The following is a 16472-nucleotide window of genomic DNA, read 5'->3' on the forward strand; positions in this document are numbered from 1 at the left end:
AAAAAAAAAAACAAACATTTAAAATAAATTAAAAATCTTTATATATATTTATAAAGTGTATTAATAAAAAATATATATAGTTTTAATTATAATAATGATTAAATAAAGGAAATGGAAATAAATTTAATAAACATCATGATGAGTAATTATTAGAAAATATTATTTATACAAGTGTAGTTTAGTATATGTTTATTGATGAAGATGATTGTGGTCTTGGAGTTTCGATCTTCTGGAAATTCTTGACAATCAATGAATAGGTTGTAGCATAGTTATTGGCTAAATCGAAATATGCAAAATAGAATCTAATACGTTCTTTTTCGTCTTGTTGAATAATACTATAGTATGGTATAAATAAAAATGATGAATGATGTTAATAAATTATGATATGATAGGAAGTAATATCGAGTAGTTGATTACATACGCATGTTTGTAAGAATCGATATCACGATGTTTGAGAGCTTTCTTTACGGTGGCAGCTCTGTTGATAAAGTAATTTTCCGATTGCTCCAAAAGATTGGTGTATACATCTTCGAGCTTGGTGAGTTGACTGACGACTTCCTCCTGTACGTCAACACCAAAATTATTACCATCCTCAATCTTTGGGATGTTCAATGTGATCCAACAACGAATGACACTGAATGTCTGTACCAATTCCATATAGTTTCTTTTTAGTTTTTTCTGTTGTTCCAAAATTGCAGAGTTTGTCTTGGCCAATTCCTCGACCGACATTGTGCTAACTGTATCGCAATCTAATTTACGTTTCTTATCGGTTACATTTGCATCGCCATTGCTATCTGAGAACAATGCTTCATATGAAAGTGTTTCCTATAATAAATAAATAATTTAAAATTTGAAAATTTAAAATTTTAAAAATTAGTCGTTTATTTTTTTTTTTCAACCAAATAAAATGATAATAAAAGAAATGATAAACATAATATATAATAGAGATATATGCAGATGTTTGATATTTACTGCCATCTTTTGAAACTCAATGATTCTTTGTGGAATAGTTGTTTTAAGATGTTCTAAACTCTTTTCATAGAGATTGTTCTTAAATTCCAAAACACGTTCGTCAATTTTCAATTCAACTTTTTTTGACATGTTTATATGTATGTATAAATATATGTATATATTAAAATAAAAAGATAGATAAATAACTAGTTATGAAAAAGTATAATAATTTAAATTTGATTAAATAAACAATCAAATTGCGAATTCGAAAAAAAATTGAAGGTCATAGAAAAAAAAATTAATCAAAATAAAAATAAAAAAAAACCAAAAAAAAATTAATTTTTTTTTTTGAGCATGAATTGGCGGGTCTGGTTTTAAATCATTGTCAATTCCTGTTATCTAATATTGATAAAAATTTTAATCTTACAAGATGTTTGTAATATGGTACCAACTTAAATTTAAAGATCTAATATGATCTTTATCATCATGATTCCTAATCATCTTTTGACAAAAAGAAAAAAGTATTAGTAGAATTAAGTTTATCAAGGCGATCTTTCATTTTTCTTAATTTTTTTATTTTTTTTCATTTTCTTTTGGTGATCAGAAATGAAAAATATATATTTATTTTATAATAATTATATTATTATTCTAATATTTTTCATTTAGGGGCAGTTTGAAACATATTAAACTGTTGTAAAGGTGATGATATACTATTGATATTGCTGCTTTGTTGTTTATATTCCTCCATCAACAGTCCATCCACTGATGAGTTGAGTCCATTGAGTTCGTCTCCCTCCTTTGCTTCATCCTTTGTTATACGATAAAAGTGTGGTTTATAATCTACTTTTTCGATTCTGAATAGATTACGAAGGCTTGCACTATACAATTATATAATAGAGTTTTGTTAGTTTGTCTGTTTCTTACTAATGAATGATCAATGGTATTATCTACTTACGCTATTCTTTCTTTTGAATCATTATCATTACAATCTTTATTCCAAATACCAATGAGACTGTTATCTGCTGTTCTAAACGAGATTACGATACCATTGATTGTGTCTCCACCGTCGATTTGCTCACCGACGAACGCCAGCAACAGATCTTCCCACCACTTTGATGTGTAGTTTCTTCGGACTTTGATGACGAATTTTCCACCGTTTTGATTCTCGGGATCCTCCCATACCGGACGGATACCCTCTTTAAATAAATAAATATCGCTCAACGATGAGAACTCATCGACTGGACGAATCATGTGACTATAGTACGACCAAAAATCCTCGACCGTATTGATGCCACCACCAATCATTTGCAAACCATTCAAATAATCAGAGGTGTTCTTTGGTCGCTTTGGCATATAAAAGAAATAGAAACTGTTGGCTAGCGAATGAACACTACCATTACTACTATTGCTGCTATTATTAACGACTACTCCTCCACTTCCAGAGGTAGGATTACTCTTGCTATATTATATCAATCAACCAACCAAGCAACAATGAAACCAACACCAACACCACCACCACCAATCAAAAAACCCAAACAAATAATAATAATAAAAAAAGATTATTTTAAATTAGTTAACTAACTCATTATTATTTCATTCTATTTATATGGTGAAGTGAGTTATGATAAACTAAACAAATTCGAACAATCTATTTCATTGTATCTCATCTTATCTTATCTTATCTAACTTAACTTCACAACGACAACGACCAGCCACAACAATAACAACGAGAAGTACCGTCGATATTAAATTTATACATACATATCCATTTATATATAACTTTTAAAAATAAATAATATAATACTATTACTGAAACAATCTGTACATATATAAAATATATATATTATAAAATAGAAAACTATAAAAAATTAATAATATTTAGTGTTTGTATGTTTCACTGGAACCAAAAACATTATTTTTATTTTATGTTTTTTTTTTTTTTTTTGAATTTTTTGAATTTTTTTTTTTCAACACTCACCATCATTTTTTAAGTTTTAAAACAAAAGATATTGTTTCGAAAAGAAATAATGTAAAAATAGAATAGATATTTTATTTGAACTTGTAAAGATGCAAAGAATGAACTTAGATTGACTTAATAAATAATGTAATTGTTGTTTGATTTGATTGTCCTTTGTAATTTCTTTATCTTTAGTTTGTCACATTCCATTTCGATATGATGATTGGTTGTACTCGAATAAGGGGAAATTCCGTTGAAATTTGTGAATGTACAACTTTATAGAAACTTGTGGTAATTCAAGATGAATTACGATATTGCCCCACTTTGATGGCAGGTTTAATGTTAAAGATACAGGTTTGGATGAGTCGTTCTTTATTTAGTCTTTAATGGCTCACCTTCAGCTTTATTCGATTTATCCTTTATAAACATATCTATTGTATTAATTGTAAGTCTTCGGTTTTCGATTGTCTCCAATAATAACTTTTCATTTATAATTAGATATTCTTAAATGAATTGCAGGAAGAACAAAAGTTTTATTTATAAAAGAAAGTTTTCTATAAAAATAAATCATTTTTAACAAAATAATAAAACCTTATTCATTTAAACTTGCAAAAGATTTTGTAACGAACCAAATTGGACAAAGACTTTGTTTTTTTTTTTTTTAAATTCTTTTTTTTTTTTGTCAAAAAAAAATGCGCAAAGTCGCGAATAAAAGCGAGAAAAATTCATTCATACTCTGTGTTACCATTTTTTATGATAGATAATAGAGCTTGCTCAATGATTATCTGTTTATAATGGTATCAGAGATTAGAAAAGGTACACATTAAATTAGCAATCGATATGTGGTCATAGCGTAGGTTTTCTATTCTTTGATTTAACTAGTAACCGATTGTCAGTAGCTGGACCGACAATCTAAACAAATTAATTTAAAAATAAAAATAAAAACTTTTGATTATATTTTACAATGGAATAATTTCTTTGTTTCAATTATTAAGTGTAGAGTCATTGAGAAAAAAAAAATGTTTTATTATTAAGGTATGGATTTCCTTTTTTAACTTGCCTATGTTTGTTTGTTTTGTTTTAGAATTATTAATGCTAAATAACTTGTGTAATAAATGAATTTGTTATCTTAGAAGAATAAATACATTCTTACTCATAAAAATTTTATATGTTTTATATTAAAAAATAATATCTTTAAAATTTTTTTTTTTTTTTTAGATTTGAAAAAAAAAAAAAAAAGAAAAGAAAAAAAAATAGAAAGAGAAACTTTGACGGAAATTTAGTAGACTGTTTTGAAAAGAATTTAGATTATTTAAATAGACATAATTTTAAACACTTTTGAAATTAGATTACCAAAAATAAATAAATCAATAGAAAAATAGATAAAGTAATCTAAAATAATAAACATTAAAAGAGTTGTAGAATATTGAAGTTGAATTGTGAAGACTTTGTTGTGCTCTTCGACCATTCACACAACGGGTATCTCTCTGAGACAACTCGAAACTTCATAACTAAAAAGGTAAATTTTGGAAAAAAAAAAAAAAAAAAAAACCAAAAAACCAAAAAATCAATCCTTTTTTTAAAACCCAATTAATTGTCACCGTTTATACTGTAAATTTTCAAATACAACTACTTGTTATTTTTCTATTTTCAAATTTTAATATTAATCTCAATCTCACCATCATATATATATATAACCAACCACAATAATAATAGTAGTAGCTAATACAAATATCCAAATTAACAGCAATCAAAGAAGTTAAGCGCACTTTTAAATGGTATAGTTAAAAATACACTATAGCACAGTCAAACATTGAAAAGATTTAATATTAGAATAGTAATAGAAGAGGTAACAAACATAGTGCTTTGAAACTTTCACTTTGTGATGTGTTTGGTGTGTATGTGTGTCGCTGTTTTTTGTGTGTGAGTGTGTGAATATCATAAACATGTTTTTCCAAGAGAATAAAATCATCTTATACACATAACAACGGTCAGCATTTTTAATTAAATTTAACAGAGTCAATGCCAACAGCAGCAGTTTTTTAAAAATATCAAAACAACAACATTTAATAATATTGATATTTTTATTCAACAAAAAAATAAAAAAAAAGCAATAACAAAAAAATAAAATTAAATAAAGGTGACAACTATTGTCTTTTTGTTCATTGTTTGTTTGTTTCTACATTTTATACTAAAAGAAGAACTTAAAAGATCGACAATCTATTTATTTGTTTTGTTTTCTTTAGTTTCGTTTTGTTTGTTTGTTTTTAGAAAATAACAAATTGATCAAGTTTCTTACAATTTTCTCTCTCTCTCTCTCTCTTTAATAATAATAGTCAATAGAGTAGTTAGTAGTAGTAGGTAGATGAACAATTGTAAGAGAGCATTTAAACAACAGTTGTTATGATGATGGAACCTATTCAATCAGAGTCGATAGCTACCAACACTACAACAGCAGCAACAAAGAAAATGGTAGAGATCATTCCGATGGAGAGTAGTTCCGATGCCAATGATCTGATTGCTCAGATTAAAAATAAAGAGAAACTGAAACTCAATGGCGAGTCACTTGCAAATGGCGATTCAACCAATAATTGCAATGGAAACAGTCATATTGAAATCGACTCAGATGTTATCGACAACAACAAAAACAATAGCAACAACAATATCATTAATAACAATGAAACACCTACAGTATCTTCACCAAAAGAATCAAACAGCAATGAAAATAATGAAGTTCAAAACAATATAAATGGTCATAGTATTAGTAATAATAATAATAATAATATAGTTGTAAATATAAATAGTACTCATAATAATAATAGTAGTAGTAATAGTAATATCACAGAAGTTCAGTTTAATTATTCATTTCATGTTGGACCAAAGATAAAAGCAGATAAAAGTGCAGCGAAAAGACATAGAGCGGAGCATGGAAAGACACAGTTGTCACTGCCGCAATCTATGACTATGAGTCCAGGAAAGAAAAAGTCGCGATGGAATCAACAGAGTAGTGTTCCAGTGATCAAGCAAACACATCAGACAAAGCAGAGTGCTCTTTCATCGCGGCGAGCAGATGACACTCCGCTGCACACTGGCGATATTGGTGGAAGTGATTTCTTTTGTCAGTTGTTCTCTGGCAATCTATCGTGTACAAAGATATTGAAAGATTCATATAGAATGTGTTCTTCCTCCTCGTCGTTGTTGTCGTCGTCGACCATGGGTAATCTACTCGATGACGAACATCATCCACTCGATCTCCTCGCTGGTAGCAATAGCAACAACAACAACAACAGTATCAACAATAGCAATGTAGGTGGATTCTCATATTTGGATCAACATGAAGCTGACGAGTTGATTTTGTTGCGCAGCAGTGGAACTTCGCTCATTACAGAGGAAGACGAATCGTCTTCCGACGAGGAAAAGTCGTATATGCGTAGTCTGAAAGAGCGAAAGACGCTGGAGGAATCAGAGAAAGGATACAATAGAGTGATGCGAGAGAAGATCGAACAGGCCAATGTCAATAGGATGTTCTTTGAGGGAACGACTCGGAAGAAGGTTCTCACAAAGGAGCAGCAACAACACCAGGATTTCATTGAGCAAAACATCTTTGAGCCGGAACCACCACCCCGGGCGTTCAAGCTGGCGGAATGCACAGAAGGACCTTACGATACTCTTTACTATACAATCCATCCGCTTCGACTTGGTGAGTTGCTCAAAGATGCCGACGGCAACCAGCGTAATGCCGAGGATGTCATCAAGGAGGGTGTTGTCACTCCACACTACACCAAAGTGGTGCCGTTCGTGCCATACAATGTGAACATCAGCAGGCGATTCAATCAAGACTACAAGCAAGGCTATATCGTATACAATCAAATGAGTAATCAGGCACATAGCAATATCATGAGTAGGCGATCCAACACTGGCGGTGTCGGCGGTGGTGGCAGTAGTCGCTCGCGATCCCATTCAAGTTTGGTTACCAACTCACCGCAAACATCGCGCTTTCAGCCATTACTGTCGCCGCCACTCACACCACTTTCCACTCCGAGCTACTCACAGGTCGGCGGTGCAACCGTTACCATCAACGGAATCAATCTCTCACAGGTACATCTGCCAGGTTACATCTGGAAGAAGGTATCGGAGATGTTCAACAGCATCAATTGGACAACAGAGGAAATCACCATGTTGGAAGAGTTGATATATATCTACGGAAACGATTGGCCAGAGATTTCAAGACTACTCTGTGGTAGTAAATCACCACTGCAGATCTACAGAATGTTCAACAAACAACACACAGAAGCGACCGACGAGGAATTCGAAGACGATTGGCGCAAGATTTGTTTCGTTTGTTTTTTATCAAATAGTTTCAAGAGCAGAGGAAAAATCAAAAAGAATACATCACCCTTGATCACCTGTCAGAGTTGTGAAAGAGTATTCCACACCGAATGTTTAGATACACCTTTAACTCAATTGCCAAAAGGAGATTGGTTCTGTTCAAATGATTGTATTCAAACTTCACATATTGTAAGTAATTAATTACTTCAACGAATCGTTCGTTTCAAACATTATCATTCTAACAACAACAAATTTTTTATACTTTTATTTTATCTATTTTTTAGAAATGTGAAGTTTGTTCAGGAAAAGATAGAGAAGATGCTTTTGTTTTGTGCGATGTTTGTGGTAATGGATATCATATTCATTGTCTTTCTCCACCGCTGTCTGAAGTTCCCGATGATAAATGGGATTGTCATATATGTGTTGAAGCTGGTGAAAACAACCACAACCACAATCACAACCATGCAACTCATTCATTGTCACCTTTTATCAATAAGCAACAACACAACCATGGTCTGGACTTGATGTTGTTGGATGATGTTCAGAAATTAGAAAGATCAACAACAGAAACAACTTCAACCCCAACAACAACAACAACAACAGCAAACAATAATAATTTATTAAATGAAAGTGATATGACTTCAACAACCACCACAACCACTACCTCAACAACAACAACAACAACAACAAGTTCACCTTTGATGTTTTCACCTGCATCACCAATCAATATTAGCAGTTCCAATTCAATTCCACAATCACCTTTAATTACACATTCATCACCGACTATGATGAAGAAATCACAAACTATTTTGCAGTCTCCTTCCTTGTCTTCGTCAGCCAGTGCCAACGGACTGCTAGCATATAATCATCAACCAATAGTTATTCCTCACCTCGAAGACTGTCCAAATCGTATGAAGAGCACAGATGAGTCTGACTCTAGCAACATCCAGATCCAACCAGACTCATCAGCACAAGAACAATACACCAGTGCAGTTGCCCGTGTGCTCGCCAAGGAAGGACAACGCCATGCATCGTCTGCCATTCCAAAACCGTTCCACATCCTAAAGAAACTGAGCCAAGTTTGTTTGGGCTGTCTCAGCCAAGTTGGAATCTTTGAGGACTCACCACAGCTATCAAACATCCACGAGATCTACGACTATGAAGAGCTCTTACCAAGCTCGATGTTCACCGAACTGGACACAGAGTCGGAGGGTAGCATCAGCCACCAGCTCGATATCATCCTAGCAACCGTGCCACTTGCCGTTGCCAACATGATAGCCGAGCCAGTGCTTTTGGACTCTCCACATCTGCAACCAACAGGCACACCCCGACGTAAATCAACCAATTTCATCAACTCGCTACTTCTTCAATCACAACAATCACTACCGTCAGCTTCATCCATTTTTTCATCGCCAGCCAATCACAGTGATGCTTCTTCTACGACACCCTATGTTTCATCGTCCACCAAGAAGAGAAAGAGATTACCACGTTCAAAATCTGGAAAGTCACCGAAAGCTGATGAGGAACAAGGTGGAGAGAGTAACGATAGTTCACCTATTCCACTTCACTTTGGAAGTACACCACCTCTTTCAGTTAATTCACCAGATTCATCTATTACCATTTGCATACCAAACAATACATCAACACCAGTATCTCCATCTCAACCACCTATCGAAAACGATAAAATATCACTAGAATGTTCTACTCCACTTGATACACCACCAATTCCCGATAACAACAATAATAATAATAATGATAATGACAATGAAAAGGATTTACTTCCAACTTTAATTCCAGATAAAACAGAATCTACTGATAATAATGATGATGATAATAATAATAATGATGATAGTGAATCAACAACAACAACAACCACCACCACAGCAACAACTACTTCTACATCAAACACAGAAGTAACAGAGTTAACCAAAGCAACAACAACAACAGATGTATTAAAGAGTTCAGAGTCATCAATGATCGCTTCAAGTCAATCCATTTCATTAATTTCAACGCAATCTGCCATCAACATTTTGAACTTTATGAATAATAATAACAATGATAATAATAATAATAATAATAATAATGATAATTCATCTCAAAATGTAAATTCACCTCCATCTCTTACAACATCTGGAGTTTTGGGAAGTGAAATACTTATGAAGATTGCCAATGGTGACAACGAAGATAAATCGATGTTTGATATCAATACTGGCGAAGAGCAAGTCAAAATAGAGAAGGATGTTGCAGATGATGATGATCCAATTCAGACACCAAAGAGAGGTCGCAAGAAGCGTTCAAAGACCGAAACAGATTCCACCCAAAAGAAAAGAAGATCAATGATCACCGATACAATTGGAATTGCGCGTGGAAGAAGAAGTCGTCTCTCCGAGGAAACAGCTGCCGTAGCGAGATGGTGGATATTCAGTGGTAATCCAAAGGTTAAGACCGAGCTGAACAATATGAAAGTAGGCGATACTCTGGAATGGGTAGTCAGACAGCATGCAGACAACATCCGAAAGGATGATTTCGTATATATTTGGGTGTGTGGAAAGTATGCTGGAATCTCTGCCACGGGAATAACTCTACAGGATCCCCAAAAAGTAGATGTACCTACAACACCACCAACCAATACAATCGACAATAACAACAACAACAATAACAATAGCGTGACATCTCCACCATTATATCATTCGACGAAACCAAATCAACATCATGTTATTCAGGTAAAGATTGTCAATGTGTTTGCCAATGTCATTCCAAAGCGAACGATGTTTGAACACTCGCTGCTCACCAATATGACGATCATTCGTGCACCGCTTGCCACCAACTTTTGGCTGACCGATGAAGAATCGAAAGCTCTCTCTGACCTGGTAGAGGGTGTCAACAACGGAACTATTGTTCTCCCGCCAATAGAAACAACCATACCAATCCCAAGAAAGACAAAGAAATCGAGAAAAGCAACAGAACTACAATTATGTGAAAATAATTTAGATGATAACAATTCAATTGCAACAACTACAACAACGACAACAACAACAACTAGCAACAACCCTTTCAATTCATTTCCAGATACATCTAATGATCATCATCATCAACAAATAGCACCGATTCCAACAACACCAAGTTCATTCAAGAAATCAAAACACACTCATCAATCGCCTTCTCTTCCACAACCACTACCACCAACACAAAAGTGTACGATCTGTGATGATAATCATCTACCAATGATTTTTTGCGATTCATGTGGAGATTTCTATCACTCTAAATGCCTTGCTGAACCAATTGATAAATCAAGCTATGCCTATTGGATATGTTTTAAATGTTGCATGAGTCAAGAGGATGTAAGTTTTATTGGATTTTAAATTAAAAAAAAAACAAACTTGTTTATTGAATTATTTATAACTAACAATCATTAACATTACTATCTAGATATTAAATTGTAAATTAGTTATTGGATGGTTAGAGTTAAGATCGAAATGCAAATCGATACTTGTACATAAATGTGAAACTTTTTGTCATTCTCATAAAAAGAGTAAGTTTTAGTGTTTAGAGATAAACAAACATGATTGATTACAAATAGTTATAGAGCAACATCTAATCTATCTATCCATCACCATCTAGATATTTACACAGGAAATAAGAAGAAAGTATTGAGTAAAATGTCACAGTTTACCTATCAAATCAATGCTCTTAGAGTACAACTGGCGAAATTGGTCAACCAAAGATATTCAGCTTGGTATCATTCATTGCTCAATGAGGAATTAAACTAGTTTAATATATTTATATAAAATAAAAATAAAAATAATTTTTAAAAAAAAAAAACCATAAACAAAAAAGGAAAATATAATACCAAAAGTAGAGTAGTTGATAGAAAAAAAAATAAATAATAAATTTAATTTATTGATTCAAATTCATAAGGGTCTTCTTGAGTGGTAAGCAGTTGGACATTTTTCGTGACAATCTATTTCATTGGTTATACAATCTTGTTGGTCCGCTCCTATTGTTAAGCACTTTTCATATTCTTTTGAACAGACTGCAGCACAAGGACTTGACAATGCAACACCAATAAACATTAAAACCAAAAATAAAATAACTAAAATTCTTTTCATTATTATTTATTATTTTTTTTATGTTCTTGATATTTAGATAGTTTTTTGGGATTTTTAAATAATATCTGATTGATGTGCAATTTGCTTTTTCAGTTTTATCTTGTTCAATCATTCATCATTCATCTTCATTGTTCTTGTTCTTTTATTTCTATTTTCATTATTATTATTACTATTATTGGAAAATTCAAAGGGTGATATAAATATTATACCAATATTTAGTGTTAACATTCAAATTCAATAAACCCTCCTAATTATGTCCGTATTCCACACACTTTTTTTCGATAATTGATCAACAAACAATCATTGATTTTTTGTTGCGAATGATGTACAAAAATAGGAAAGAAACTTTTAAATATGTTTAATTAATAATCTAGAAATGTTTACTAGTAATGAAAGTGATATATAGCTTATACATATAAAATGAAATAGCTATATATTTCATTTTTCAGATTTATTTTGCAAAATAACAATAATACTATTATTGTTTGTAAAAAATACAAAATAATTCGAATACAAATGTGTAGAATCAAGAGAAGAAAGAATGAATGGTCATGATAAAAAATAAAAAATAAAATCTTTTTATTTTTTTTTGTGGTTCCCAATTCCCGATAGCACTCATTAAGTTTAGGAAGTGAAAATAATAATGATTCGTTTTTGGTTCAATTTTTTTAATATTCGATAATCTGTGTGTGTAATCAACATAATAACAAAACAGATCATTCAATTTATAAACATGTTACAAACCAGTAAATCAATCATAAGATTAAAATTTATCAATAACAATATAAATGTAATTTATTTAAAAAAAAAAAAAACAAAATCTTATTCCACTTTGAACAACCATTTAGGAATCGAATAATTAATTTTTTTATCTACTTTAATTGTGTTACATTAGTTTATTAGAAAATGTAGTTATTCTACCACGGTGGCACCTACTACATCTACAGCAACAACAGCAAAATCTTCAGAGAAATTAACTTCTTTCTCGAAAAAGTTGGCAGACGGTCCATCTTTGGCGGATTTTATTAACGATAATACCGAAGAAATGTCATTGGAGGAAGCATTGGAGATTGCCGAACCTACTATTCCACATTCGACAACAACAACAACAAAGCAAAAGGGACGTTTGCCAGAATGGCTTCGTATGAAAATACCATCGGGTGATAATTTTAAGAAGATCAAGGGTGACCTCAGAGAGTTGAAACTCAATACCGTTTGTGAGGAAGCCAAGTGTCCAAATATCAGCGATTGCTGGGGAGGCGGTGAACACCAAACTGCCACTGCCACTATTATGCTGATGGGAGATCAGTGCACCAGAGGCTGTCGTTTCTGCTCGGTCAAAACCAGCAGAAAGCCAAAGCCTCTCGATCCAAATGAACCAGAGAATTCCGCAGAGGCAATCTATCGTTGGGGACTCGATTATGTCGTTATTACATCGGTGGACAGAGACGACCTGCCAGACAGTGGAGCGGAGCACTTTGCAGATACAGTCCGCCGTCTCAAGGGCAAGAATGGAAAGATATTGATTGAGTGTCTAACCGGTGACTTTAAGGGTAATCTCGATAATGTTGCAACGGTTGCACTCTCTGGTCTCGATGTGTATGCACACAATATCGAAACGGTCGAAGCACTCACCGACTATGTGCGTGACCGTCGCGCCAAGTACAGACAATCGCTGGCGGTGCTCGAGCATGCCAAAAAAGTTAAGCCAACACTTCTCACGAAATCATCGATCATGCTGGGACTTGGAGAGACCGACGAAGAAGTTCTCCAAGCTCTCAAAGATCTACGTGCGATCGACGTCGATGCTGTCACTCTCGGCCAATACATGAGACCGACCCGTAGACACATGAAGGTTCACGAATATGTTCACCCAGATAAATTCAAGTACTGGGAAGAAGTTGGAAATCAACTTGGATTCAAATATGTTGCAAGTGGACCATTAGTAAGATCCTCCTACAAAGCAGGTGAATTCTACCTTAGCAGTATTTTAAAGAAAAGAAAGAACGAAGAATCAACAATCACAAACTAACTTAACTTATTAAATAGATCTACTATTTCTAACCCTTTAACAAAATAAATTAAAATTTATTCATTTCATTGTATAAAAATTATTTTTGTTTTGAAAGTTCCCACCTGATGTTTACGAAGGATGTGGTGGGAAGTTCCCACAAAAAAAAAAAGGTCGTATGCTGAGAACTGTTTTTCTTTTTCGTCCGACTGATTTTTTTAAATATGATCTCCGACGAAATTTACAATTAGTTTATTGATTTTCTTTTAAAAAGAGATATAAAAAGATAATAATATATGTATATAAAATGAATATTCAAAGTAGTCAAAAGTTAACTAAATTAATAGGTTACCAATATCTTGGTACAATACCATATAGAAGATCATTAGAGTATCAAAATATTTTAGTAAAGAAAAGACAGATCTTTGATGCTCTATCAGAGGATGAAAAGAAAAATACAAAAGAAATACCGGATATCTTGTTGCTATTGCAACACCCACCAACCTATACAAATGGAGTTAGAAACAATTATAATGTCGCAACCGAAGAGATGGATCGTTTGAAATCGTTAGGTGCTGACTATGTTGCAATTAGAAGGGGTGGTGAAATAACCTATCATGGCCCAGGCCAATTGGTTGGATACCCCATTATCAATCTTAGAAATCACGGACTTGGATTGCGAGACTATGTACATAGGCTGCAAGATTCGATTTTGGATACCTGTTCGAAATTCGATGTGCCTTGTTCCACCTCTTCGGAGAACATTGGTGTTTGGAGAGGAAACAAAAAGATCGCTGCACTCGGTGTACATCATCAACGGTATGTAACTAGTCATGGTTTTGCACTGAATTGCACTACCGATCTGAAATGGTTCGATCATATAATACCTTGTGGTTTGAAAAACAAAGGTGTTACTTCATTCATGCATGAGAAAGGTACTGTTGGTCAAACTAATCCAGAGCCAAGTGTCGAAACGGTTGTCGAAGCCTATAGAGATAGTTTTTCAAAGATATTCAATGTACAACTTAAACCACTACATGAAATCGCACCATACCTATGTTTAGAATCACAAGAGATGCAAAATGAATTAATTGAAACATAGATTAATTTGTAAAATAAAAGTATCAATTTCATTTTACAATCTAGTACAAATTTAAATAAGTTTGTGGAAAAAAGAGAGAAAAACCATAAAAAAAGGAATCTAGAATATTTTCATGCTATTTAATTCATAAATTGATCTTGTTTCAACAAGTTCTCATACAGCAATCATCATAACAAATTTAAATCGTCAAATTAAACCAAAATGAGATCTGTCTACTTTATTTGTTTTTTAATTTGGGTCTTTATCGTTAATATCAATACCTGCAATTTGTTGACTGATCATGAGTCAACAAATCTTTTTTTGCAAAAAAAAAAAAAAAAAAAAAATGATAATAGAATTAAATGTAGATTCTTATTTTTTAATTATTTTGAAAAATAAGGTCATTTGATTTTTTTATTGATATCATTAAACATAAACTTTTTTCTTATTTTTTTTCCAATCAAAAATTACTGTTATCTATCTATTGTTTATCATTATTCTAAGTAAAAAATGAAGTTAAACTTACATCTTCAAACTCGTAAAAAAAAGTTTATTGATATACAATATGATGATCAAACATTAGTAAAGAAAATGGTAGATAGTCTTTTAGAGGATAATTTTGTGCCAATGATAAACAATGTAAAATTGTTTTCAAAAGATTTAGTTGTGCTGATTCACGACGATACTGTTATAAGTGGTGATAGTGACAATACTTTGAAACAGTCAAATATTGTAGATGGTGAACATATCTACTTATTAGAGAGATCAGCATACTTTGAAGCCGGCACAATGAAGCTTTTTATTAAACCTGTAGTAGACGGTAATCATTTTACATTAGATAACATCTCAAGTTCACAGACAATGTATTCAGTTGCAAAATTAGTATCAAACAGACTCATGATACCGGTAGATTCTATTCGTTTGATTTTCGCAGGAAAACAATTAGATTTGCATAGATCTGTTTCCAACTCTTCGCTACAAACTGAATCTACTTTACATTTACTAATAAAATTATAAATCTTAAATAAACATATTTGATTGCACCAAATATTTTTCGAAAAGTAAAGTTTATTTGAAACTCTACTGTAGAAAGATCATTCATTTAAACAAATAATGAAATATTTTAAAATAGAATCTATAGAATATTAATAGAGTATCTTTGGTTTGAGAGCAAGAAAAATAAGAGCTATCCAAGATCGTTGTGTTTGGTACTTCCATCGTGTGATATGCTCTCTCAATACAAGCTTTAAATCTAGTTATAGTAGTTGAATGAAGAGTTGTCCAGTCATCATATTCAGAGACAATCATCAGATTCATCACACCAAATAAACAAATGTGCATTGTTTAGTGTTTTGACAGAGTTTGGTGGTCTCAGTGATGTTAACATACCAAAGGAGGATCTAAAGATGATTACACCAAACATCAGATCGTTTTCTTGTCATACTGGATCGCGTGCTTATGAATATATGGTTGAAAATGGAATGGATTCACTCAAGTATTTGAAATATCAACCAATCCAGTTTATAGCAAACGGTTTGTTGTTATCACCCAACCTGAAACGACTAAAGATGGTGGTGCACCGCGAGGATTCTGACGCTCACTACGACCTCGAACCATTCGTTCCATTCATTCAGTATCTAACATCAGATATATTCAAAAATTGACTTGGTTAGAGATTGTAGACACCAATTTTAATTGCAGCTATCGTTTTAAATTACCTAGGTAGTTTAGCAAAAGTCAAAAACCTTAAAGTCATGGAGCTTTACTCAAGTTGCTCAGTAGATTCATTCAATAGAATCGAAACTCTTTTACAAGTGCAACAAAAACTTCAATCTTTACAGGATTTCCAGCAAACCAAGTATTAAAGTGTAAGATTAAAGAGAATGAAAAAATCGAAAATAGTTTTCTTGAAGCTTCTTTTTTTTTTTTTTGATGATTACAATATCTTTATACAACAGATTTAATTTATTATTATCTAACATTCTTTCTTATTATATTCACAAGTGAGAGAAGTAATCTAAATACCTACAACTG

The 16472-nt window shown here is 32.4% G+C and overlaps 7 protein-coding genes across 7 annotated transcripts; 4 read left to right on the plus strand and 3 right to left on the minus strand.

The window, feature by feature from the left end:
- Nucleotides 1-178: 178 nt before the first annotated feature.
- Nucleotides 179-1101, minus strand: psmE3 (proteasome activator 28 family protein; the record flags this gene model as incomplete). Its single annotated transcript, XM_020574170.1, has 3 exons — nucleotides 179-335; nucleotides 422-825; nucleotides 973-1101. 3 exons carry the CDS (start codon nucleotides 1099-1101, stop codon nucleotides 179-181), a joined length of 690 nt encoding a protein of 229 aa, XP_020436242.1.
- A 508-nt stretch (nucleotides 1102-1609) lies between these two features.
- Nucleotides 1610-2935, minus strand: PPL_03199 (eukaryotic translation initiation factor 4E; the record flags this gene model as incomplete). Its single annotated transcript, XM_020574171.1, has 4 exons — nucleotides 1610-1829; nucleotides 1907-2410; nucleotides 2639-2730; nucleotides 2930-2935. 4 exons carry the CDS (start codon nucleotides 2933-2935, stop codon nucleotides 1610-1612), a joined length of 822 nt encoding a protein of 273 aa, XP_020436243.1.
- A 2442-nt stretch (nucleotides 2936-5377) lies between these two features.
- PPL_03200 (uncharacterized protein) lies at nucleotides 5378-11007 on the plus strand (the record flags this gene model as incomplete). The annotated part of the gene is made up of 5 exons (XM_020574172.1): nucleotides 5378-6330; nucleotides 6784-7426; nucleotides 7522-10578; nucleotides 10667-10769; nucleotides 10871-11007. The coding sequence occupies 5 exons, from the start codon at nucleotides 5378-5380 to the stop codon at nucleotides 11005-11007; spliced, it is 4893 nt and encodes a 1630-aa protein (XP_020436244.1).
- Nucleotides 11008-11148: 141 nt separating this feature from the next.
- PPL_03201 (uncharacterized protein) lies at nucleotides 11149-11346 on the minus strand (the record flags this gene model as incomplete). The annotated part of the gene is made up of 1 exon (XM_020574173.1): nucleotides 11149-11346. One exon carries the CDS (start codon nucleotides 11344-11346, stop codon nucleotides 11149-11151), a length of 198 nt encoding a protein of 65 aa, XP_020436245.1.
- A 733-nt stretch (nucleotides 11347-12079) lies between these two features.
- PPL_03202 (lipoic acid synthetase precursor) lies at nucleotides 12080-13378 on the plus strand (the record flags this gene model as incomplete). Its single annotated transcript, XM_020574174.1, has 2 exons — nucleotides 12080-12136; nucleotides 12242-13378. 2 exons carry the CDS (start codon nucleotides 12080-12082, stop codon nucleotides 13376-13378), a joined length of 1194 nt encoding a protein of 397 aa, XP_020436246.1.
- Nucleotides 13379-13664: 286 nt separating this feature from the next.
- Nucleotides 13665-14459, plus strand: PPL_03203 (lipoyl(octanoyl) transferase; the record flags this gene model as incomplete). The annotated part of the gene is made up of 1 exon (XM_020574175.1): nucleotides 13665-14459. One exon carries the CDS (start codon nucleotides 13665-13667, stop codon nucleotides 14457-14459), a length of 795 nt encoding a protein of 264 aa, XP_020436247.1.
- A 489-nt stretch (nucleotides 14460-14948) lies between these two features.
- PPL_03204 (uncharacterized protein) lies at nucleotides 14949-16303 on the plus strand (the record flags this gene model as incomplete). Its single annotated transcript, XM_020574176.1, has 3 exons — nucleotides 14949-15320; nucleotides 15737-15971; nucleotides 16140-16303. 3 exons carry the CDS (start codon nucleotides 14949-14951, stop codon nucleotides 16301-16303), a joined length of 771 nt encoding a protein of 256 aa, XP_020436248.1.
- Between the last annotated feature and the right edge of the window lie 169 nt (nucleotides 16304-16472).

This window comes from Heterostelium album, assembly GCF_000004825.1.
Source record: "Heterostelium album PN500 unplaced genomic scaffold PPL_scaffold3, whole genome shotgun sequence".
In the NCBI taxonomy this organism is placed as follows: Eukaryota; Evosea; class Eumycetozoa; order Acytosteliales; family Acytosteliaceae; genus Heterostelium; species Heterostelium album.